Here is a 25,232-nt window from a genome sequence, read left to right as displayed (position 1 = left end):
TTTTTTTTTTTTTCTTTTTGAGACAGGGTCTTGCTCTGTTGCCCAGGTTGGAGTGCAATGGCATGATCTCAGCTCACTGCAACCTTCACCTCCTGGGTTCAAGCGATCCTCCTGCCTCAGCGTCCTGAGTAGCTGGGATTACAGGTGTGTGCCACCACCCCTGGCTAATTTTTATATTTTTACTAGACACAGGGCATCGCCATGTTAGCCAGGCTGGTCTCGAACTCCTGACCTCAAGTGATCTGCCCACCTTGGCCTCCCAAAGTGCAGAGATTATAGGTATGAGCCATCATGCCCAGCTGTAGATTTACTTTTTATGCCACCCATACACACGGAACACAAACCATTCCCCACCCACAGTGGACTCCTGGATTCCTCCCCTGCTATTTTAAAGTCAATTTTATTCTTACTTGTATCTTTACAGAAAATGGCACAGAAATCACAGGTTTCGAATACCTAGAAGTTATTACAGTTTCATATTTCAAACACCTCAATATCAAGTTTCTTTCTTCTCACTCTATGTACAATATTTACACACCAGGGGCTATAGTCTAACACTTCAAACCAACAGGGACAAAGACAAGAAGAACTGGGGTTGGGGGAGGGAAGCTCCATAATAGAATGAAGAATAAATCAACTTTTAATGTGGAATTAAAGTTGCAACACACACTCAGGCCTTTCTCTAACGAGGTATTCCCTGCAAAGGTGGGTGGGGTGGTGGATGGGTGGATGGGGTCGGGAGCCTGGCCTGGGAATCTGGATTGGGCAGGTCAACAGAGCTGTATGCTCCCATTGCTCATGCGAATGTAAAAGGCCAGGCCAGAGAGGTCACTGTACTAACAGGTCCACCCATCAGCCAGCAGAAAGAAGCCCCAGCTCCTTATTCCATCATGTTACAGTGTTTTAGTCTAGTGGACGTGCTTCCTGGCATACAATGGCATGAAAGCGTGTGTCCTGCAGCTTATCTTGGGCTTACTCCTGGCTTTCTGCCTTGCTTTCCTTTCCTTCCAGCCTTTTTCCTATCCTTCTTAACAGGTCAAAGGCTTTCTCTGAGAGGTGCTCAGCCCTAGGCCCTTAGCCCCCTGTCTATCTGGAGTGAAGGTTTCTCCAGCAGGCCTTTAATGCATATGCATAGCCCCAGGCCGACTCCAGGCTTTGCTGCTTAGTTGAGGCCAGGCCTGTGCCTTCCTAGATGTCATTTACCAGCCAGATTGGGTTGTTCAAAGCAGGGCACATGCAAACTCATAGTTCACAAGGAGCTGTGGGGGAAGGGTGCCTTCACAGCAAGTCAAGGTCACAGGCAGCATATCATGAGAGTCGAGATGCTTCAGGACTCAGGCTCAGGGGCCCGAGGACCCAGGGTAGAAGGTTTGGACTCCTGCACAGTGCAGTGAGCCACAGCATTTGTGAGGCATAGGACATGGACTCATGGCACACAGCGTACATTGCCACATGCCATGTAGGTGCTTGTGCTGGGATGAGCCAGTGGGACAGGTTGGGTGTGGAGAGGGTGGGTTCCTAAGGGTGACTATGGCAGGGCATGAGACCAAGGGTGGCTGAGGGGCCCAGGCTGAGACTTCCCAAATGTAGCCTGCCATCTAGACTCCACTGACGGGTGGGGCAGAGGCTGGGCCTGCACAGTGTCTTCACACTGCAGACGCCCAGGCCCAGCCAGGTCTGCAGGAAGGAACAGGCTGAGTTGGGAGAAGATTTTTGCTGAGGACTGGGGTGCTCAGGATGCTGGAGCTGCAGTTCCAGTCCTCCGTCTGTGTCACAGCCGTGGCAGGCAATGCACGATGCATTTGCAGCAGTGGGCTTTAGGCATGGGCAGAGCGGAATGTAGAGCTGGGAAGGAGGCTCTTCAAAGCAAGAGAACAGAGAGCGAAGGGTGGCCAAAATCAGTGAGCGCTGCAAAGGGATTGAGAGAAAAGGGGCTTGAGGGGACGTTGTGGGCAGCAAGAAGGCTTCTGAGGCTGGGATGCTGGAGAGGTCAAAACTAGATGAGGGATGTCTCAGCATGGTCCAGAGTCAGAACCCAGCGGTGCCTGCAGCCACCAGGGGTGATGGAGGACCTGTGGGGGACAGGGAGGATGGCAGAGGCCAGGCCTGGGCCTTGCCTCAGAGAGCACCTCCCAGCACCACAGGCTCCCAGGAGAGTAGAGTCTTGGGGCTCCGGCATCTGAGTGCGCCTTGACCTAAGCCATGTCCTCCAGCTGCGGTGGACTGAGCCTCTCCGCCGGCCTGTCTTCATCCATGGCCTCTTCCTCCTCTGGCTTCTCCGTACTCCGGGCCAGGCTGTCTGGCCCAGACACAGTCCCCAGCACTTTGGTGCTGTGCTCCTGAGCTTTGGCCCGGAGCGCCGCAATGCTGTTCTCCCTCAGTTCCTCCTGGGAGATGGCCGCCTGAGCGTCGGGGCCCCGCTCCTCCTGCTCCATCTTGTCAAGCTTGGGCAGGGCCTGGCGTTCCCCCTCGGGCTTCCTCCCCGACTCGGCTGCTGCCTCCAGCGACTTTTTGTGCATCCCTAAAAAGAATTGTTGGTATTCGGGTTTAGAAAAGCGCCTGGGAAAGCCATCTTGAACTGAAAACGGCAAAGATAGAGAGAGGCCAGAATTAAGGACGAGCAGAAAGCCTTACTTCCCACACCGCAGTCACACAAGTCCCAGGGCTGGGCCAGGGTCAGGGAACAGGGAGATGGGTCGCCAGTCCTGTGGAGGACCTCCCCCTGCCAAGGCCCTGGGCACCTGGGCCTCAGGTGGCCTGTTCTGTCCCTTCCAGGCCACAGCACATGCTCCCCTGTCCCTCCCCCATGGGATTCCAGATCTTAGAACCCCAAGAGAAGCTGGTGCTGTTCTCAGATACAGGCCCAGAGGGCAGGTGGGGAAGTTGGCAGGTGGGGAAGACAGCAAGTAGAGAGATTTGGGGGACAGAGTCCTTTGGGCAAAGCAGAATGGCATCCAGAGGGACATAGGGGTCCTCTCAACCCCCAAGGAAAGCTGTTTTGTTCACCATAAACCCAACTCTGGACGAGGGGAGAGGAGGGTACAGACCCCAGGGCAACAGCCACACCTTTCTCACGGGACAAAATAATCCACAGTTAGGGACTCCTTCATGATGAGAGTTCTTGGCACCCAGTGCAAGTGACAGATACCAGGCCCCAGGCCCACCGTGCTCTGAGTCCCCCAAAGTAGAACAAGAGGTTTGCTTCGAAGAGCTTCTCTCCTGCTAGGCTGCTGTGGCCCAAGTCCCCCTGCCTCAAGACTCTGTCCCCTTCTCCAAGGAGCCCGCTCTCCTCACCGCAGGGGCAGGGCCCCAAGGAGGGTGCGGGCTCTTACCCAGTAGCCACGGGGCACAGGAGTCCATGATGCCATCCTTGGCAGACTTGAGGATGGACTCGGGCAGGGGGATGGAGTGCCGCACCATGGCCCCGTAGAGCCCGTACTCCGCCATGACACTGCTCCGGCCCCAGCACTTCTCCCGCTTCCTCCACTTGGCTCTGCGGTTCTGGAACCAGACCTGCAGGTGCACAGAACAGGTCAGAGGCTTGTTCTAAGTGCTGGGCCCAAGGCCCTTACCCCTTGTAGGCCTGGAGTGAAGGTTTCTCCAGCAGGGCGTCCTTAACCTAAGCTCGCCCACTCCCTGGTGCCCCCTGGGTTCCTCCAGGCTCAGAGAGTATTCAGAAGGAGGACATCAGTCTTATAAGAATACTATGGGTAGTTCTAGGGAGATGGGGTGTGGATGCCTCCCGGACAGAGTCTTACAGGTGCACAGGACCCAGTGTCGTCGGCTGTTTGCAGATGAGAAGACTGCTCAGCCAGTGATGGTTCTCTTGCATGTGTTCACACCTCCAGCATATAAATCTTTTTTTCTGATTTGCAGAGGGACAAATTCCTCTCCCAGCACTGGACTAGCAGTGTCTCTGGCTCAGGGTTTCCTCTCTGCCAGAAGCCCAGAGCCAGAACCATCCAGGAGGGCTGCGGGTGAGTGGGGGATCAGGGACAAAGGGCAGGGGACAGTCTTAGGGGCACTTCACCCAGGTATCAGGGAGGCTGGGAAGTCAGGGAGGGAGACTCCCCTGGGAGGCCTGGGTCAGCCTCCCTCCTCTGCCCTGTCCCAGCTAAGCTCTGCCAAGCCACATGTGCCCTCCAGGTACCTGCTCCCCACAGCTCCGGGCCTAACTCTGAATGGTATCTGGGGGCGATGGGCCAGGGATGAAGACATTCTCCAGGGTTGAGGAGCAAATGGGAGGAGGGATCTGGGATGGAGTGGGGGCGGAGGAAGCACTAGCGAATGTGTCTCTGGCCCCAAAGCTGATTGGTGCAGGGTCTGAATGACAGTGGGGTACCCTGGGGTGTCTGCAGCACTCTAGCCCATTCTGGGAAGAGATCCCAGAATCCCTGCCAGGTTTAGGGAGGGAAGATTTCTTGGTCCCCCAAAGAAGCTTTCCGGAGATTTCCCGCAGCTGACAGAGCCAAGAGCTCCTTGCATTGTCCGCCAAGGAGGTCCAGGCTCTTAAGGAACTGGTGGGCCCCAAGCCTGGCCGGTCCCTTCTCGCCCCTCACAGCCCGTAAAGGCTCTGACCCCGGAGACAGCGAGTCGCCCCAAGGAAGTGGAGGGAGTGGGGCGGCGAGGGGGAGGACCGAGGTGGGCTCGGGAAATCTGTTCATTCCTCCCGATTTCCTTGCCTGGGTCTGGGCCGGCCCCGCCCTTCCCTCCGGGCCCCCTCCCCCGCGGCCGAGGTACCAGCTTTTAATGAAAAATTGCTCCAGCTCTATTCAGGAGGCGGCAAAAGAAGAGTCAGCCCCAGGGGCAGCCCTGGGCTGATTGAAAAATAAGTTAATTTCAGTTTGAATCGATGGGCCTCAGGCACTGAAATATCACGGGAAATTAAAGCGGCTGCTCTCCTGGGAGCCGCGGCATTGACCCGCACTAATTAATGCTGGGGAGGCAGCGCTCGCCTCGCCGCGAGCGCCCCCGCTCCCCCGGGGACCCCCAACTCTTCTCATTTAACTAATTAGACGGGGAAAATTGGGTGTTAATTTGTTTAGGATTTTCCCCCTTCCCCCCGACAGCCCCTCGCGGTCCCCGCCCCGCGCGGCGCGGAAATGCATGCGGGCTCGGCGGCAGATGGCTGCCCGGGTCACGCTGCAATCTCCTCCGACTTGATTGCTTGATTAGGTCGTTAGCACATTAAAAAAAAAAATTGCTTGCCGTCTGGCGCTGGCGTGATGAGTGGGACGCGCGGCAGCGCCTGGGTAATTTATCTTTTTATACGGCAAAGAATTTGATTTCAATCTGCAGATATATGGGGCGCCTTTGACACCTGTTTAACATCGCACCGCTGACAGCTTAACCCTTCGCTGCCTGGGGAGCCCGAGCTGGGGCCGGCGGGGCTCGGGGATCAGCGCGCTCCTGCGGTTCCCGCCATCGCCGCCAGGTGGCGGAGTGAGCGCCGGCGGCCCGGAGTCTGTGGCGGAGCGAGGCCGGCCACCCCCGGCAGGGGGCGCTGCGGCCCGCCCGCCTCGCATCCCCCACGGAGGTCACAGAACACTGTCTGCCCTGGGCACGCGCACCTTTAAGTTGACCCAAACGCGTGCCCTCTGGCCTTTCTTCATTTGTAAATAACTGGGAGCCTCTAAACATGGGAGCGACACGGCCTTAGATGCCCCCGGCCTCTCCCACCCCGAGTGGCGCCGTCCCTATTCGGGCAGCACTTTTGCTGCCACCGTGTTTGGCACCTGCAGTTCCCGCGCAGAACTGGGGGACTGGGAAGCGCAGGTGCAAGGCCTCTGCCTGCTCCAGACCTGACCGCCCTGGGAGACCACCGCCAAGGAAAAGGTTTGTGTAATTCGAAGGCCGCTAAATGGCTGTCCTCCGTGCCCTGAAGGGAGAGGGGCGCAATGCCAGCTGGGCTAACTTGGGCCTGCGTCCCGGCCTGGCTCCATGCCGAGTGTAGATCTCCCCAGTGCTGCGGGCCTGTGCTGCAGGATGTGTGCCCGACCAGCTGTCCTACCCGGGGCCTGCGGTTTGTCTGAGGCCTCAGTCCTGCCCCATCACCCTCCCCTTAGCATACCTGCTTGCTGCAAGCTGCTTTCTCCCACAGAGGAAAAATCTGAAAGGACTAATCCACATATAAGTATGATTCCCGGCCTGGCGCAGTGGCTCACGCCTGTAATCCCAGCACTTTGGAAGGCCGAGGCAGGTGGATCACCTGAAGTCAGGAGTTCGAGACCAGCCTGGCCAACATGGCGAAACCCCATCTCTACTAAAGATACAAAAATTAGCCGGGCATGGTGGCGCACACCTGTAATCCCAGCTACTCAGGAGGCTAAAGCGGGAGAATCGCTTGAACCCGGGAGATGGAGGTTGCAGTGAGCCGAGATCGTACCACTGCACTCCAGCCTGGGCAAGAGAGTGAGACTCTGTCTCAAAAAAAAAAAAAAAAAGTATGACTCCCGGTTTTATCCACCTCTCAGAGAAGACAGCAAAGAATGAATCCCCTGGTGATGGAATTCCAGACACCAAGTGTGACCACAGAGGACTGGAGAGGTTTGGTTCATGAATATAAGAAGCCACCTACTTCCTGGTCGGGAGACAGTCTGTCCTGCTTGAATGCAGTGCATTATATTAGGCTGGTGCAAAAAGTCATTGCGGTTTTTGCCATTTAAAGTAATTACTTTCTTTTTTTTTTTTTTTTTTTTTGAGACAGAGTCTCGCTCTGTCACCCAGGCTGGAGTGCAGTGGTGTGATCTCGGCTCACTGCAGTCTCCACCTCCCGGGTTCAAACAATTCTCCTGTCTCAGCCTCCAGAGTAGCTGGGACTACAGATGCCTGCCACCACTCCCGGCTAATTTTTGTATTTTTAGTATGGACAGGGTTTCACGTTTTTGGTCAGGGTGGTCTCGAACTCCTGACCTCAGGTGATCCACCCACCTCGGCCTCCCAAAGTGTTGGGATTACAGGTGTGAGCCACTGTGCTTGGCCGAAAGTAATTACTTTCAATGGTAAAAACCGCAATGACTTTTGCACCAACCTAATAAAACAAGGCCACAACCCCTCAACTGGTATCTGTACAACCAGACTGGAGAATGTTTTGGATTTAAGAAAAAAGATGTGATGCATAAACCACAGTAACATAATGTCCTGCAGCAGCAGCACCTCATGATCAAACCCATCAGCTTCCATTTCTCAGCAAAGCATTTATGTACATGTTCACACTAAGAACAATAAATAAATTCCGTAAGGTCTGGTCCGGTTTTTGCCATCACTGAGTTTTGATGCCAAATTTATAAAAGATTGTTCTGTTTTCAGTGCAATTTGGACTTAGGGATTCTGGAGAAGGCATTGTGGAATATAAAAAAACAGAGATGCCCCCACCCACCCAGTGTGGATACCTGGCAAGGTGCACTGCCCTGGCTTCCCCAGGAGTTCCACAAATACCCATGCTTGAGATGGGGCAGGTTCTCAGATGGAAACAGCATTTTTAGGATACTAAAGAAGGGGGTGCAGACTCGGGATTCAGATCATCTCTGGGGCCTATAAACAGAACCGTTTTCCTGGGTCTCCTGATTTGGGCAAATGAATATCTGGCTGATCCGTAGATCAGACTTTGCCCACAGACACTCTCCCAGGGGAGCCGGTGCCAGCTGGTCGCTCAAACCAGAAGTCATCCAGACCCTCACTTATGGGCTCCTGGAATGCCTAGCTCTCTGTGACGACCAGATGCTGCTCCAATTTATGGAGGAAACCTGGACGGCCAAAACAATTTCTTTCTAAGACAGTTGGCAAGGATGCTGTGGCAATGGTGCCTTGGAGGGAAGTGAACAAGGAATTAGAATTAACCCTAACCGCTCTGTATATGTCCCTTTCTATTCCCTGCCTGGAAGCCACCAGCCTGTATATAGAACTGAAATATTTACAAGAAGCATTGAGGCCAGCCAGTCCTGACCTGGAATTCCCAGCTCTGAAAAATTGCTGTGTGACTTTGGGCAAGTTACTTGACTTCTCTCAGTCTCAGTCTCCAAATGAAAGATAAGAATATCCACTTTTCAGGGTTGTTTGGAGGATTACATGAAATAAGTGAGTGCCTAAAATCAGTGCTTGTCATACAGAAGGTGTTCAATAAGTGTCAGTTTTTGGTAGAGGCACTGAAAATAAATGGAAGCCTGCCCGGAAGGCAAGTTAATCTATGGCATTACCTGCCCCTCTGGCCTCCTTCACATGCCCTTCAAGGCTGGACTGACAAATAATAATAACAACAATCCAGGAGGAGGGGAAGACAGACCCAACCTTTGGCTGTATATTCAATACAGATAGCCTCTAGTTCCCCCTTAGGCATTTGGAGAGCTAAACACCAGTGTCCTTGAAACTCTTCTCACATTTCTTTTTTTTTCTTTCTTTTTTTTTTTTTTTAATTTGAGACAGAGTCTTGTTCTGTCGCCCAGGCTGGAGTATACTGGCATCATCTCGGCTCACTGCAACCTCCGCCTCCTGGGTTCAAGTGATTCTCCTGCCTCAGCCTCCCAAGTAGCTGGGATTACAGGCACCCACCACCACGCCCAGCTAATTTTTTGTATTTTTAGTAGAGTCAGGGTTTCACCATGTTGGCCAGGCTGGTCTAGAACTCCTGACCTCGTGTGATCTGCCCACCTTGGCCTCCCAAAGTGCTGGAATTACCGGCATGAGCCCCTGTGCCCGGCCTCTCCCCACGTTTCTAATATATCCCAAGCCCTTAAGGCTCCAGTACAGGGGAACACCCACACAGCGCCCATACTCACCAGGAGTGAACTGTGGCGCAGCAGCTCGAAGCCCTAGGCTGGGGATTTCTGCTCTGCCTCTAGGTGCCTTTGTGGCTATGAGTGCATTTCTTCTTTTCCCTCCTTCCTTCCTTCCTTCCTTCCTTCCTTCCTTCCTTCCTTCCTTCCTTCCTTCCTCCCTCCCTCCCTCCCTCCCTCCCTTTCTTTTTTTTTTTTTTTTTTGATGGAGTTTTGCTCTTGTTGCCCAGGCTGGAGTGCAATGGCGCGATCTCAGCTCACCACAACTTCCACCCACCTCCCAGGTTCAAGTGATTCTCCTGCCTCAGCCTCCCAAGTAGCTGGGACTACAGGTGTCTGCCACCATGCCCAGCTAACTTTGTAGTTTTAGTAGAGACGGGGTTTCACCATGTTGGCCAGGCTGGTTTTGAGCTCCCGACCTCAGGCGATCAGTCAGCCTTGGCCTCTCAAAGTGCTGGGATTACAGGCGTGAGCCGCCGCGCCCGGTCGAGTGCATTTCTTAACCTTTCTGAGCTTCCCATTAAGGTGTCACCTGTCCTGTGACACCACCTCTCTGCAGGTTTCTGGTGAAAATTAAACTGTATGTGGGAAATGCCTGCCACATAGTAAGAGCTGAAACACACTGGCCTAATGCTTGATGAATTCTGTGGACAGATGTGCAACAAGCTTTGCTTTCTAGCAAATGTTCTAGGATACCATTCACATGAAACCATGTCATTTTATCTCCCACCTTTGATATTTCCTCTCAGCATTTACGCTCCTTTTTCTACGTGGACTGTTGGTTCTGACAAACCCAAAATATTCCTTTGATCCCTCTCTTACTCACTTTCCTGACTGCTCACTTTCTAGAAGGCACTGCTCCTCTCACACGGGAGTCTGGTCCCAGACTCTTCAGGAGACCGTGTGTCAAGGTGCCAGCGAGGACCAGAGCCCTGCCTTATACTTCAGTCAGGGTGCCAGGGGCCTGAAAAGGGGCCCAAAGTGACACCCAGGGCCACCAGATTTGGAGTCCCAGGACAAAGTGAGTTGGGAGGACCTTTCAGTTTGGGAATGACCCTGGGTTTCTTTTTTCCTTTTTTTTTGAGATGGAGTCTTGCTCTGCCACCCAGGCTGGGATACAGTGGTGCGATCCCGGCTCACTGCAACCTCTGCCTCCCAGGTTCAAGCAATTCTCCTGCCTCAGCCTGCTAAGTAGCTGGGATTACAGGCACCCGCCACCACGCCCAGCTTATTTTTGTCTTTTTAGTAGAGACAGGGTTTTCACCATGTTGACCAGGTTGGTCTCGAACTCCTGACCTCAAGGTGATCTGCCCTCCTGGGCCTCCCAAAGTGATGGGATTACAGGTGTGAGTCACCACGCCTGGCCAAGCCTAGGTTTGTTGATACATTTCTCCTCAGAGTTATCAGCAGCGATACTCCAGCAGCAATCAGAAAGCTCAGGATGACCAGGCGCAGTGGCTAACGCCTGTAATCCTAGCACTTTTGGAGGCCGAGGCGGGCGGATCACAAGGTCAAGCGATCAAGACCACCCTGGCCAACATGGTGGAACCCTGTCTCTACTAAAAGTACAAAAATTAGCTGAGCATGGTGGCGTGTGCCTGTAGTCCCAGCTACTCGGGAGGCTGAGGAAGGAGAATCACTTGAACCCGGGAGGCAGAGGTTGTTGTGAGCCGAGATCATGCCACTGCACTCCAGCTTGGGCGACAGAGGGAGACTCCATCTCAAAAAAAAAAGAAAAAAGAAAAATAAAAAGAAAGCCCAGTTTGTGTGGAAATCTGTGGCTGTCCACAGCTGTCTGGCGGGTGCCTCCACAGCCGGCGCAGAACGTGCCTGTGCCTCCAAGGGTGGACTGGGCCCAGGGAAGGACTTCTTGCCCAGTGGATGCAAAGGCACAGCTAGCAGGCCAGGCAACCCTGTCAGCTCTTTCTCTACGTGTGCAATCAGCAGGAACAGCCGAGGCCACGCCTCACGCCTCCTCTTGTCTCTGCATCATCACATAGCTGCTGTCCTGCAAGCTCCCGCCCTGGCATCGCCACCAGATAACATGCCCAGGGTTCTGTCCCTCAATCCTCTCCCAGGAGACCCTCTGCAGTCCTTCCAGGATCGCCCTCCTAAATACCTCCTAAAGGAGATATTGTGCATGACAGATACCCTTTGCACATTCTGGTCTCCTCGCTACCCCAGGCCCTGCCCTGCAATCTTGTCACATGCCATCAGGCCCGGCTTTGTCGGCCATGCTGTGGGTGAGCGTCCATCACATTCACCCAGTCTCTTTCTTCCCCTCTGGCTGGAAGCTGATGAATTTGGGATCATCGCTGGCGTAACTTAAGGGCTTCACACTCTGCACCCACTCAGCACTTCAGCCACGGTTTGTTTCAGCGCGCTCTGTGCAGCCTTACGCTCTGTGCAGCCCAGCCTAAGGCTCAGAAAAGCGGAGTCTTGCTGCAGCCTCTGTTGCCCACTAGGGGGCAGCTCCGACCACATTTCCAGACAGCCTCCTGCCTGAGCACTAACAGGCCATTTCCTTCCTCACCCCAACCCCCTGCCACCCATAACGCCACTTTCTTCCACTCATATTAACCCACTCAGAACAGAAACACCCCTCTCCCGAGCCTCCAATCCAGTGTGTTTACATTCACTGCACACAGAATCACCTAGGGAGATTTAAAAGCATACATATGGCAACATGAAGATGTATGATTTTTTTTTTTTGAGACAGAGTTTCGTTACCCAGGCTGGAGTGCAATGGCATGATCTCAGCTCACTACAACCTCCGCCTCTCGGGTTCAAGCTATTCTCCCGCCTCAGCCTCCTGAGTAGCTGGGATTACAGGCATCCGCCATCATGCCCGGCTAATTTTTGTATTTTTAGTAGAGATGGGGTTTCACCATATTGGCCAGGCTGGTCTTGAACTCCTGACCTCAGGTGATCTGCCCACCTCAGCCTCTCAAAGTGCTGGGATTACAGGCGTGAGCCACCATACCTGGCCTAATTTTGTGTTTTTAATAGAGATGGGGGTTTCATCATGTTGGTCGGGCTGGTCTTGAACTCCTGGCCTCAAGTGATCCACTTGCCTCGGCCTCCCAAAGTGCTGGGATTACGGGCATGAGCCACCCCACCCTGCCGAAGATGTTTGATTTTAAACCAATTAAATCGGAATTGCTGGGTGTTCACAGGGGGAGCCCCTGGGCGTTTTAAAAATCTGTCCTGAAGCCCGGCTTGGTGGCTCATGCCTGTAATCTCAGCACTTTGGGAGGCCGAGGAGGGCGGATCATGAGGTCAAGAGATTGAGATCATCTTGGCCAACACGGTGAAACCCTGTCTCTACTAAAAACACAAAAATTAGCCAGGCGTGGTGGTGTGCACCTGTAGTCCCCGCTACTTAGGAGACTGGGGCAGGAGAATTGCTTGAACCCAGAAGGCGGAGGTTGCAATGAGCCGAGAAAAAAAAAAAAAAAAAATCTGCCCTGGTGATTCTAATAACCATCCTGAGATGAGATCCATGCAAACCCTTCCCTACTCAGGCACCCATCTTCTTCTGGAATATGACCCCCTGATACCTTAGGCAGGGGCCACTTTAAAAGAGGCAAAGTCACACAGTGCTGGGCAGAGAATCTAAACCTCAGCCTTCAACATAAACGAGACTTCTAAGAGGGGTGACATGTAGTCTCTGCTCACTTCGAACATTCATAGCTCCATAACGTTTGCATTTTATAACAAGCACATCTTAGGGAAAAAAAATAGAGTAAACATGTGAATATATATGTAGCCTGCCCTTATAATTCTAGTAACAAGTGACCCCACAGAGGAAATTAAGTCAGTCTGGAAACCCACCTGCGCTTTCCCAGGGCTGATAGCTGGCAGGGACTTTCAGAATGCCATATCCTAGCATTAAAAGACAAAATTTTTTTGGAAACAGGATTTTGCTCTGTCACCCAGGCCGAGGTGCAGTAGCACGATCACAGCTCACTGTAGCCTTGACCTCCTGGACTCAAGCAATCCTCCTACCTCAGCCTCCCAAGTAGCTGGGACCAGCATGTGTCACCACACCTCCTAATTTTTGTATTTTTTGTGGAGACAAGGTTTCGCCATGTTGCCCAGGCTGGTCTGGAACTCCTGGCCTCAAGTGATCCTCCCACCTTAGCTTCCCAAAGTGCTGGGATCACAGGCACCAGCTTTTTATTTATTTATTTAAGACACGTAGAATACCATGTGCCTGAGTCTGACGTGGAGACGTAGAAGCTTTTCTTTCCCCAACACTGCACCATATCCTCCACCTCCAGCCCAGAGAGATGTGGAGTGAGGACATGTTTACCCTCCAAACACAAAGGCAGAGGAAATCGCCATGCGTTTCTGCTGGGACTGGTTTGTCATCACCATTCTTTGCATTAGTACAGTTTGTATAGACAGGCATGCATGTCTATCTCACAGGATCTCATGTCATAGTAGCTGAGTACTGGGTTTGAATCCCAGTCTTACTTTACCTCTCGGCCCCTCAGTTTCTTCATCTAGAAAAGGGTGTAGGAATGACATCTAACTAATTTGTCTGTTAAGGATTAAATGAAATGAGGCAGCCCGGGCACGGTGGTTTACACCTGTAATCCCAGAGCTTTGGGAGGCTGAGGTGGATGGATCATTTGAGGTCAGGAGTTCGAGACCAGCCTGGCCAACATGGCAAAAATCCTTCTCTCTAAAACTACAAAAATTAGCCAGACGTTGTGGCGGGCACCTGTAATCCCAGCTATTCAAGAGACTGAGGCAGGAAAATTGCTTGAGCCTGGGAGGCGGAGGTTTCAGTGAGCCAAGATCACACCACTGCACTCCAGACTGGGTGACACAGTGAGACTCTGTATAAAAAAAAAGAGAGACAGAGAAAAAGAGAAGAAATGAGGCATGGAAAGCACTTAATATCTGGGACAATGGTGAGTACTTAATAAATGCCAGCAATAACACGATTTTTACTAAGTTAGCATTATGGAAAAATATTATTATCTTACAAATGAGTAATTTCAGACTCAGAGTTTGGCTTGCTGGCGGTGAAACAAAGACTGGAAGTAGGTGTGTCTGTCTTTCCATGTCCACACCACAGGTTCTCATCAGACCTCAGACATGCAGGGGTTTCCTGGGTTGGCCTGGCAGGGGTGTATGCCCCAGCGGTCCATCTGGGCCTGTTAAACTTCACCTGCCCTGCACTTCCATTCCACCAATGGCAGCCCAGGGGCTTGTGGCGGGGGAATCCTCAGGAGGCACCTCCCTGGAAGGGATCTCACCTCTTTCTTCTACAGACGGGGAAACTGAGGCTCACAGATGGGAAGTGGCCTAGCCTCTGCCACACCAGATGTCAGAGTTGGAGCTAAAATCCGGGTTCCTGATCTCCAGTTCAATAACCTTTCCACTCCACCTTGATAATTTCTTTCTGCTTTTGTGTGTTTGTTTGTTTGTTTGTTTTTGAGACGGAGTCTCACTCTGTCACCCAGGCTAGAGTGCCGTGGTGCGATCACGGCTCACTGTAGCGTCTACCTCTTGGGCTCAAGTGGTCCTCCCATCTCAGCCTCTTGAGTAGCTGGGACCACAGGCGTACATCACCACGCTTGGCTACTTTTTAAAATTTTTTTTGTAGAGATGGGGATTTCACTGTGTTGTCCAGGCTGGGCTCAAACTCCTGGATTCAAGGAATTCTTCCACCTCAGCCTCCCAAAAGGCTGCGATTACAGACATGAGCCCCTGCACCTGGCCAGGAATTTCTTTTTCTTTTCTTCCAAGACAGGATCTCGTTTTTTTTTGGCTTAGCCTGGTCTCAAACTGCTGGGCTCAAGAAATCCTCCCAACTTGGCTTCCCAAAGTGCTAGCCTGAGCCACTGCGTGGCCGAGAATTTCTAACTCCAGACTTGGAGCCATTAATAACTTCCCCTTTCTGGCTCAGCTCATCTGCAGAGTCTTCTGACCCAAAGCTGGGCTGGGAGGGTCTGGCTTAGGAGTGGCCGCCAACACGTGGAGGGGAAATGATGGGGAGGGAAGGCAAGGTAGAGAAGCAAGCGTTTTGGAGTCTAAAGGGACTCAACTCTGGCCTCTGTCTGTGCCTCAGGTTCCCCATCTGTCAAATGGGAATAATAGCCCCTAGCTCATAGGTGTTCTGAGGACTCTGCTGAATATACATGAACTAGCTCTGTGAGGAAATGAAAGACACGGGTGGGCTGCTAGTAGAGGGAGGGGAGGACTTGCTTTTCACCCTCTTGAACTCATGTACAGAATTTGCCCATTCAAAAATAATTTTGTTGGCCGGGCGCGGTGGCTCAAGCCTGTAATCCCAGCACTTTGGGAGGCCGAGACGGGCGGATCACGCGGTCAGGAGATCGAGACCATCCTGGCTAACATGGTGAAACCCTGTCTCTACTAAAAAATACAAAAAAATCTAGCCGGAGGAGGTGGCGGGCGCCTGTAGTCCCAGCTACTCGGGAGGCTGAGGCAGGAGAATGGCATAAACCCGGGAGGCGGAGCTTGCAGTGAGCTGAGATCCGGCTACTGCACTCCAGCCCGGGTGACAGAGCGAGACTCCGTCTCAAAAAACAAAACAAAACAAAACAAAACAAAAATAATTTTGTTATACAAGTAAGTTTTGGGCCTTTTTTTTTTTTTTTTTTTTTTTTTTTTTAAGAACAGTGCCTGGTACTCAATAAACATTGATTATCTTTACTGTGATACAGGTCCCCTGCCTGACTTCAAATCACCTCTGCTCCCTGAGCTTCAAGTCAAAGCAAAGACTTCAAACAGAAGAGTCGGGCAGTGCCTCTGTGGGCTTTCGATTCAGAGCTAGGTTTGAGTCTTGTGTCTCCCACTTACTAGCTATGGGGCCTGGGCAAGTGGCTGTGACTCAGTTGCCTCAGTTCTCAGAGGAAATTCATGGTCTTCAGCTCCTGATTGTCACCAGGATTTAATAAGATGAAATCTGACACCGAGTGAGCCGGGGGCACGTGCCAGGCACTGCGCTGAACACTGCACACATATGGCTTATTGCCTCCGCACAAGAGGCAGGTGCCACTGTCACCCCCATTGTACAGATGAAGACTGAGGGGCTCTGGGAGGTGAAGCCCGGCCAGGAGCCCAGGCAGTCTGGCCCCAGAGTCAGTGACCCTAACCACTGTACCGCCCTGCCTGTCCTGTGCACGTCGTGAATTCAGGAGAACACCTGGCACATGGAAACTCCTCTGGAAACGATCACTGTGACTGCTGTTGATGCACACCAAGATCTTTCCCAGGCCACTTTACTGAGCTGGGGCAAGACGACTTGACAACTCACAGACAGCTTCTGGGGGTAGCATTCAGGCCTGTGGTGCTCAAAGGCTCTGAGACTCTTCCCTCATTTCTCCGATATCCACGTATTGCAGAGCCGGTCCTCACAGTCCCAGGGCGATGAACTCTCCTCATCCCACACCCCAAGCTCCTTCGTGCTGGTTCTGCTGCCCTCAGATACCACCGTATAGGCAACCCCCAAGCAACTTAACAAAGCCCTGTGAAGTTAAATGTGCCTGTTGGGGCATTTGTAGCAATGCAGTTACAGCTGAGGGAGAGCCTGCCCCCAAATCCTGAGCTCAGCAGGTTTCAAACACCTCATCCGCCCTCCCCTGCCTAATCTACCAAGCAGATTTTAGGGCAACCCACTGCAAGAGACAAGCTATTCCTTCATTCTGTTCAATACTGCAAATGTGGGGCCTGCCAACAGCGGGGATTTGTCATTGCTCCTTCCTGCCGCAGCCACCTGGAATGGCCAACTTTATGCTAATGAAGGCCAGGCAGGGGTTACTGCCATGAAGGGTAAGGCTTGAGTTACACACACGCGCACGCACGTGCACACACACAATTCAATGTCAATGCCCGGCTTACCTCACTAGAACCCAATTGGGTGGAGGGTAATGGGTCCAGGCCACCATGGATAATGCACCAAACATAATCTGCTTATGAATAATTGAGCTTATTGTTAGTGTCAATGTCTAAAACCATCGGCTGAAATTCCAAATAGATTTCCAGGGGAGAGGAAGGCCTCACAGCCTCATTTCACATTCTCTGGTCCTCCAGTGAGAGAGTACAGAGCAACTCACACACCTTACTCAGCTACCCCCGCCTCCCAGGCACATATCACACCTGGAGACACAAGGGACCTAGATGGGAGGAGACGCAGAGCAGAGCAGTTCCGGGAAGTCAGGACCAGCCCCTGGCCCACATACCCCAGCCTCCACAGCGAACTAGCTCTGGACCGCTCAGGCGATGGGAGCAGCTTTCACTGAAGGTTGAGCATCAGCTAAGACAACCCCAAATCTTCTGGAAATGTTCCTCCTGCCCCACTCCTTCTGCCTCATACAGGCCCTGCCCAGACTCCATCCTCTCCCAGAGAAATGATTCCACAGCCCTACTCCTGCCCAGGTAGGGGACTCTGGACTTGCCAAGGTCCTGCTGCTGCTAAGTGGATGCCCCATGCCTACCACATGCCCAGACCAGTGGCTGGTTACGCCACAAAACTGCCCAGGAGAGGAGGAGGGCTTAGTGAGCCACCTGCAGGGCCCTGCCCCAGCTCACATCCTGGGCCAGTCTGGGGAGAAGAAAAGGAGCAGCAGGTCAGGGCAGCAGTTGCTGGGCTGTGAGTGGGAGGAAAGAGCCTTAGGTGGAAGCAGTGGTGGGGAGCAGGAAGAGAAGGGGTAACACTCTCATCATGGGGAGGGGAGCAGAGAGGAGGGAAACAGACTGGGGTCAGGACTAGAAGCCACTTTCCTCTTCACAGCCACCCAGAGGCCTGGAGCCCCCTCTGGCCTTGGAACAGACATTTAGCTGTACCAAGGGGACCTCCGCCTCAACAGAGACCCTGTCCAGGACCGGGGGCCCCTCCAGTATTCCATCTCTCATCCCCACACCCCTGCAGGGTCTGTCTGACATACTCCCTGGGAAGCCTATAGTCTGGAACAACAGCCAGGCCACAACTGGGTGCCTCTCATCCCCCGACAGCACCCATCTCACGTGGCAGGTGGTCAGCTTAAATAGGCTGAGAACATGATCACAGGCAAGCACATGCCCACAGTGGGACTGGGAGGCGGGGTCATGGGCATCTGGAACCCTGTAGTGGTAGATGTCACCGAGAGAGGGGAGAGTGGAGGGGAGAGGGACTCAGGGCTGTTACCTGTATCCTGTCTTCTGGTAGCTCCGTTTTCATGGCCAGCATCTCCCGGGCATAGACGTCTGGGTAGTGGGCCTCGCTGAATGCCTTCTCCAGCTCCTCTAGCTGGTAGGAGGTAAAGATTGTCCTGAGGGGAGCAAAACCGAACTCTCAGGACACCAGAAACTAAAAGAACCTGTCTCAGAGAGGACGGAACCACCTTCCTCTGTGCTTCCTGGGCAGACTCCAAACCCCCCAGGCTGGCTCAGCACAATAGGACACAAATTCTCTCTCTCTCTCTCTCTCTCTCTCTCTCTCATAGTTTAACCCTCTGGACTCGTCTTATTCAAGGCTGAGGGCTCACACTACGTTTCCTGTGTTTGGGGGGTGGACGTTATTCCAGCCCTCAATGACATTTCACACTGGGAATCTTTCTGGAGGTGCTCTGGGGGAAAGGCTGTTAAGAAGGACATTCTAGAAAAGCAGAAAGCCCCTCTTCCTCCCAAGCACAGAGAAGACGGCTTACCAGATTACTAAATAGCCCAGCTCCATACAGACCAGCTTCCCGGGCCCCTCTCACAGTCACTAGAGATGAATTTTTAAATGCCTTTCAAAGTTAGAAGATTCACCAGAAGGTCAAATGCAGCCTCAACCTCAGTGTTTATACAGCTGAGAACTGAATCTCCTACTCCCTCAACTCACCCCAGCGCCCCTTCCTCCTCCCCTGCCCTTCCTCGACACTACCCAGACCTGCTAGCTTCCCAGCACCGCCCAGAGCCTTTTCCCGTCCTGTTCTGTGCTGGGAAGGGAAGGACCACCTTCCAATCATCCCATACTTCCAAACTCAGCCACTCACCTGGAGGGGGTTCCATTCGGGCCACCCTGAGCACCCACAGGCACAGTTGCCCCCCCCCCACAGAGCAGTTCATATTGATCTATTTTGTGTTATAAACTGCTTTAAGAATCTGGTAAAGGCCGGGCGCGGTGGCTCACGCCTGTAATCCTAGCACTTTGGGAGGCCGAGGCGGGCGGATCACAAGGTCAGGAGATCGAGACCACGGTGAAACCCCGTCTCTACTAAAAATACAAAAAATTAGCCGGGCGCGGTTGTGGGCGCCTGTAGTCCCAGCTACTCGGGAGGCTGAGGCAGGAGAATGGCGTGAACCCGGGAGGCGGAGCTTGCAGTGAGCCGAGATCGTGCCACTGCACTCCAGCCTGGGCAACAGAGCGAGACTCCGTCTCAAAAAAAAAAAAAAAAAAAAAAAAAAAAAAAAAAAAAAGAATCTGGTAAAAGCTACATTCTCTCATCCTAGGAAAATGGGCAAATAAATATGCCCCAACCCATAAAATTTTGCCTCCAACATTAAGGGATTCATAGGTCCCCTTTCTTGAATAAACCACTAAACACCTACTTCTGGACACAAGCTCTTCTCTTTTCAGACCTTAATTTCACCAGGTTTTGGGCGATCTTTATCCTGAAACCTCATTAACAAGCCAACAGGCAATATAGTCCAGCGTCCACAAACTGAACTGGTAGAAATGGACCAGCCCTTGCCTGGCCCCCTGGGGTCAGACCCTGGCGCCAGCACAGGGGTGTAGAATCCCTCACTGCTGTGCCGTCGCCCTCATCTAACACAACCCAAAAGTTCAAATTTGAACTTCACACACTCCTTGTGCTGGTGTCCACTTTAATATCTCGGGGGAAAATTCAGGGAAGAAAGATTGTGCTCTTTACAGAAAATGGCTGGTTTGATTCTAAATCGTTTCTCCTATTCTCTGGGGGTGGGGGGCGGTGATGTGAAATGCTTATGCACACACATAGTTAATTCTTGAGAATTTTCAAGATCTGCTGCTTTTTCGCTTCTGCCATCTGCTGAAGGTCTCATGGACAGAGCGCCAAAATAAACAATCAAAAAATGCAAGTCCTTTCCAAAACCAGGGAAACTGAGGCACAAAGGCAGTCAAAGAGGAGAGCCGATTATAGGTCATGTAGAACCATTCAAGTCCCAGGGTGTCTCTACTTGGGAAAGTCTCTCTTCAAAAACAAAACAAAAACTCAAATCTCCCAAACTTTCCCGAATTCATGCCTCAGAGCTGACACACTTCCCCCATAATGTGACCCAGCCTGTGTTCCTGGTTTATGCAGAACCCCAGACCCTTCAGGCTCCTGTTGTGTCCAGTCTGAAGAGGAGCTGAGCTTTCCCAGTAGAGTGAAAGAGCAAAATCCGAGAGACTGTCACTGTGGCTACTTTGTCCCCACCCCCCCCCCCCCAAAAAAAAAAACGCTTTTAAGTCTGGTTTGTTTCTGGGAGATAAAAACGAGACCATCTCTCATCACCAGATTCCAGGGTCTCTTACCCTAAATCCCCAAATGACAGAAGCTCGAGTAAAATGTATTTTTTCCTAATTAAAAAAAGGACTTGAAATCAGTAGCCATTCTCCTCTCTCCAATAACCTTCTCCCTTCATGCGCCAGATATAGAAACCCTAGGCAGTTAATACCCTGGTGTTGCTGAGTTGCTGTTCTGCCCCCAAGAAAACCCACCAAAGCCCCCAAAGGTGTTCCTGGCGAAGAGAGTGACAGGTGAAAACAGATGGTCAGAGACCTTAAACATGGACTTTGCGCTACGGGTCACCCAGCTCTAAGTGCCACACTGTGAGATGTCCTGATGCGGAAATCCCATTCCTGTACCCAGGGTTTGGGGCTGCCTTTTCCAGGGCTCTCCATGCTATGGGAACCCCTCCCACACCTCCTGGCACCAGCACAAGAGCAGTTTTGCGGGTCTCTGATCTGCCCTCCCTGCAAGATCCCTGTCCCCTGCTTGGGGAAGATGACAGGATTACCCACCCTGGGACCAGTGTAAGATAGGTGCATAAAAAGTGTTCTAATGAATATTCGTTGAATGAATTGAATGTAAACAAACAAACAAAAAAAAAGACAAAAGATCAAGACCAAAAAAGATTTTCTTTTTCCTTTTAAAATAAAACAATATTAAACAAAAGCAAACAGCTGCCGGAAAAAAAGAATAAACCGAGGTCCGGAGAACCAAGTTCACCTGCATTCAAGCCAAAACCTATTGGGGCCTGAGGGGTCAGGATAGGCCGTTTTAAAAGGTGGTGAGTCGGGAGTTGGGGGATCAACGATGAGTTTCCCACGGCCAAGGAAGAACGAAGCATAGAAAAGCGCAGAGAGAGAGGGTGCAAAGAGGCTGAGAACAAATTGGGGTGGGAGAAAAGGATGTGGGTCGGAGGAGTGCCCGAGAACGCCCTAGTGGAGAAATGTCTCGAAAAGAGCGCAGAGCCTGCGGCAGCCCCACCTGATGGGGACGGAGTGGGGTGCGGGGAAACAGCTCCGAGGTGAGCGCCGCCGGGGTAGCACCTGCGAGCGGCACCCGCAGAAAGGCAGGCAGATTTTTGGTTCTCCCTCCTTCATTTCCTTGAAAACCACCTTACAAATAATACCCAAGGAACTGGTAGCAGTGAGACTGGTGCGGAAAGGAATGAGGGCGGGGGTGGGGAGAAGGGTAGGTTACTTTTCAAGATATACCTGTCGGCATCTATTGAGTTTTAACTTTGTGCAAGTAATTTCCATTTAAAGACAAAACAAAAACAAAAACAAAAAAACCCTTTCTAGTCTGTACCCCGATGCAGTCTACCCTACTCAAGCTACGGCTGGTGGGACCGTCCAGTCTACATCGCCTCCCACTCCATTTTACAGACGAGGAAACTGAGGCTCAAGAAAGGGAAGCGACTCGGTGGGAATCACGAACGAGCAGAAGTCAAAAGAAAATGCCCTGTCAGTGCAGAGATCGCTCCAGCTTTGGAGAACGGTGGGAGCTGAAAGCTTAGGGAGTTGGCAGAGAGGACAGGGACGCCGGGATAGAAATGGGGGCGGCGGGTGAGGCTGAGGGCAAAGCACCGGCTCTGGCGGGAGGTGGGAGCTAATCTGCCCGCCGCGGGGTCTGTGTGGCTCTCGGAATATACTGGTGTGGGGATCGGGGGACCGCCACCCCCTCTGTGGCTCAGTTTGGCCTGTGTTGGAGCCTTTCCTTTCTCCTGCACAAGGAGGAGAAAGCCGGAACCGAGCCGATTTCCCGGCGGCCACTCATCGTGCACACACGGCTCGTACGCCAAGGCCCCGGGCAGATTCCGTCAAACAACGCGTGGTCTGCGCCCTGGCACGGCCTCAGACCTCAGATCCGGGGTCAGCAAAAATAGGGTCCGAGAGACCCGAGCCCGGAACGGTGGACTGCAGCGGGGTGCGCGGGCAGGAGAGGTAACAGAAAGCGCCGCGGGGGCCTCACCTGTGTCGCCGCTTCTTCCGTTTCTTGGTCTGGTTTAAAGCAGATTTGGACATTTTTCGATCGCTGGAGGAAACATCTTCAGAATCTGAAAAGCGGGCGAGTGACATGCGGCAGAGTGGGGGACGCGCTCGGCGTTGCCCGAAACCCGCGAGGGCCCCACCCCGGGCCGCCTCCGCGAGCGGCGGGGACCTGCTCTGTCTCCCCAGGAAGCCATCGGGCGCCCCGGTGGCCGTCCCATGCCTGAGCTCAGGCTGGCCTCTCCCGCGCCGGGGCCCGAATCCGGAGGTTTTGAACAGATTTCGTTGTAAGAGAGGCAAAGGCCTCAGCACACTTGGGACCGGGACAACAGAGAGCGAGGTAGCCTTAGGGGGCCGCAGAGACCCCCGGCAGCGCTCGCGACCCTGCTGCGCCCTGCCCTACGCGGCCAGCCCCAGTGCCCCGGGCCAGAAAGTTGGTCCCGAGGAGCGAGGAGCGGAGCCGAGGCGTGGGGAGCTGGGCTCCGAGAAGAATGGGGGCTGCCGGGCACCGTCCTTTTCGCAGGGCGGCACAATGACTCCCCACTCAAGGCCCTAGAGCCTGCGAAGCGCCGGTTTTCGTTGCCTTTTCAAGTAAAACAAAATAAAACGCAACGAAAAATCGGGGGAATTGCCAAGCTCAAACAAGAATCGGAGGGTCGAGCAGGCCGCGACGCACCGCCCGGAAAGCAGCGCCGGGAGAAGGCGGGGAGGTCACCCAGGGTCCCCGAGCCCGCACGTCTCTGGGCTCCGGTATATAGAGGCGCTTACGTGGGAGCGGATGGCGGCCGCTTTGGCTACCGTGATGGCCGGGTTGTCTCAGCTCGTGGGGGTGAAAAATAAACCCCAATTGACCAACGCGGGGTTTGGGAATGGGGAACGAGAAGGAAACAGACAACTTTGGACACCAGGGATGGGGCCAAAGCCGGAACAGCACTGGGCTCGGGGAGTGAGGCTCCTCCACGAGGCTGGGCCCGCAGTGGAGCCGCGGACCTGGGACCCTCCGACCCGGCCAGGGACCCTGCACCACGGGCTCCGGATCCCTAAACCCCGTTTTCAGTGGAGCCTCAACAGAGTCTCGTGGCCGACCCGGCCCGACGCGGGGACCGGAGAACTGCGCGGCCGCCCGAAACGTTTGGGGCGGAAACTCTGCGGACACCGAAGCATCCTCCCGGGACCCGGCACCAGGTGCGTCGGCCCAAGGCGCCGGGTGGCGACCCCGGCCTGGCAGGAACTTTTCCGCCGGGAGGCCTCGTCCAGCAAACGAGAGCCTAAGGCGCGGGGTTCCTGGCCGTCGCCCCCCAGTCAGGCAGCAGCGCAACCTCTCCTCACCTACCCGAGCTGGCCGTCTGGCTGGTGTCCAGCGGCCCCGATGCTCTGCCCAATGGCTGCAAGTGGACGCTCTGCGGGTCGGACAGCACTTCCAGGAAGGTGGGCTGCGCGTAGAAGCCGGGGAGTCCCCCGGGCCCCAGAAGCCCCATGCCGCCCACCCCCGCTGGGCTGAGCACTGAGCGCGCCGCCAGCAAGTGCCCGGGGGCCAGGCCGTCGAGCGCAGCCCGCGGGTGGGAGCTCGGGGGCTCCTTGTTCAAGCCCAGGATCTCCTGGATGCCGAACCCAGTGCACCTGGCCGGGGCGCCCCCCGAGGTACTCTTGGCCACTGTCTCGGACTTCGGCTTACTCAGCGCTTCCCCTGCTTTCCCCGTCATCTCCCGGTTCTTTGGAGGGGCTGAGGCCGCAGGTCTTTAGCTCCCCCCACCCCCCCGCCGAGCTCCCCGCTTCGCGAAGTTGGTCCCAGGTGCCCCTTCCGGTGTCTAATGCTCTGGAGCCCAAGGAGATTCCCCTTTTATCCAACCAGGCGGCAGCCCAAGTGGGGTCAGAGCTGAGCAGCCAATCACCGGGGCCAGGAGCGATTAGGAATTCCAAAAAGCTGGCAGCTCCCGCCGCAGGGAGTGTCGAGGGGCCAGGGTGCTGGGGGTCGAGCACCGGGTGGGTTCTGCAGGATGCCCATGGGCAGGGACCCCAGGGACCGAGGTGAGACAACCAGGTTCAGGTTCAGGTTCATGTTCAGGTTCAGGGCTGTTCCGGGAGACAGAGTGGCTTGGGCTCTGGGCAGATTCTGGCAGGGACAGGTCCCTGAGGTCAGGTGGGAGGATGGGCTAAGGGCAGTGGTGAGAGACTGGGAGACCTCCTTCCCTCAACTCCTATGCAGGTTGGCAGCATCAGAGCGGCCTGGATATGGCACCTCTGTGTAAACAGTGGAACAAGGGAGAGGTAAGTGCCCCGGGCAGTGTGTGTGGTGGTAAGCCAGGAAAAGATCAGGCCAAGGTGTGCAGAGGTCGATGTGGGGGTGGGGAAAGTTCAGGGCTTGCTTCCCCAGCACAAGTACAGTGCCGAGTTCGGAAGAGCTACTCAACACATATTGGCCCAATGAATGAATGATAAACGGGTCACAAATAGGGGTCCCTGGTGGGAAAGAGGAGCGGTGATGACTGCTTTTGGAGAACAGCCATGGACATCCAAACCTCTTCCTAGAGTAAGCATGAAGCCTGCCCAACTTTCATGGGAGGACTTGATTCTTCCACCCAATTCATTCAACTAATATGTACTGAACTACTAGCTCTGAGCTAGTAGCCAGGGGTTCCATAGTAAATCAGACAAGGCAAGGGCCCTGCTATACTTCAGAGTTAATTGAGCAAACAGAATGAACAGGAAGGGATTGTTGATGTGGAGGGAGAGGAAGGAGGAAGGGGGTGAGAGGCAATTAAAAGGTGAGTTGCTTTCCCCTGCACTCCACTACATCAGCTAACTCTTCTGTGACCTTCTTGGGGCTGGGAACTATCTTATCGACCTTAAGGCTCCCCTCTCCTCCTAGCATATGGTCAGTTTTAATGTTCCTTGAATTGAAGGTACCCTATGGAGAGACAAGGACAAGGTCCGTTGCTTTGAGCAGAGATTGGAAAACCAGGCTGGGAAGATTCCATCCAGGATTTCTTTGCTAGTCA

The 25,232-nt window shown here is 53.6% G+C and overlaps 1 protein-coding gene and 1 long non-coding RNA gene across 2 annotated transcripts; one reads left to right on the top strand and one right to left on the bottom strand.

The window, feature by feature from the left end:
- VSX2 (visual system homeobox 2) lies at nt 1-23,936 on the bottom strand. Its single transcript, XM_015144099.2, has 5 exons — nt 23,567-23,936; nt 22,217-22,301; nt 17,938-18,061; nt 3,333-3,513; nt 1-2,521 (listed from the first exon to the last, which is right to left on the bottom strand). The coding sequence occupies exons 1-5, from the start codon at nt 23,934-23,936 to the stop codon at nt 2,196-2,198; spliced, it is 1,086 nt and encodes a 361-aa protein (XP_014999585.2). The 3' UTR covers nt 1-2,195.
- LOC144330369 (uncharacterized) lies at nt 27-6,155 on the top strand. Its single transcript, XR_013396458.1, has 3 exons — nt 27-144; nt 3,877-3,977; nt 5,299-6,155. It is a non-coding gene; the product is annotated as an uncharacterized LOC144330369 (long non-coding RNA).
- Nucleotides 23,937-25,232: the final 1,296 nt, after the last annotated feature.

The sequence above is a fragment of the Macaca mulatta genome, chromosome 7 (assembly GCF_049350105.2).
Source record: "Macaca mulatta isolate MMU2019108-1 chromosome 7, T2T-MMU8v2.0, whole genome shotgun sequence".
NCBI lineage: Eukaryota > Metazoa > Chordata > Mammalia > Primates > Cercopithecidae > Macaca > Macaca mulatta.
Note: the sequence above shows the minus strand (reverse complement) of the source record. Positions and strands in the feature narration are given on the sequence as shown.

Coding starts and splice junctions, on each gene's coding strand:
- VSX2 (XM_015144099.2), bottom strand. CDS start 23,936: ATGACGGGGAAAGCAGGGGAAGCGCTGAGTAAGCCGAAGTCCGAGACA. Junction 22,302..23,566: donor CAGCCAGACGGCCAGCTCGG/GTAGGTGAGGAG, acceptor CCCGCTTTTCAG/ATTCTGAAGATGTTTCCTCC. Junction 3,514..17,937: donor TACCAGAAGACAGGATACAG/GTAACAGCCCTG, acceptor GTGCACCTGCAG/GTCTGGTTCCAGAACCGCAG.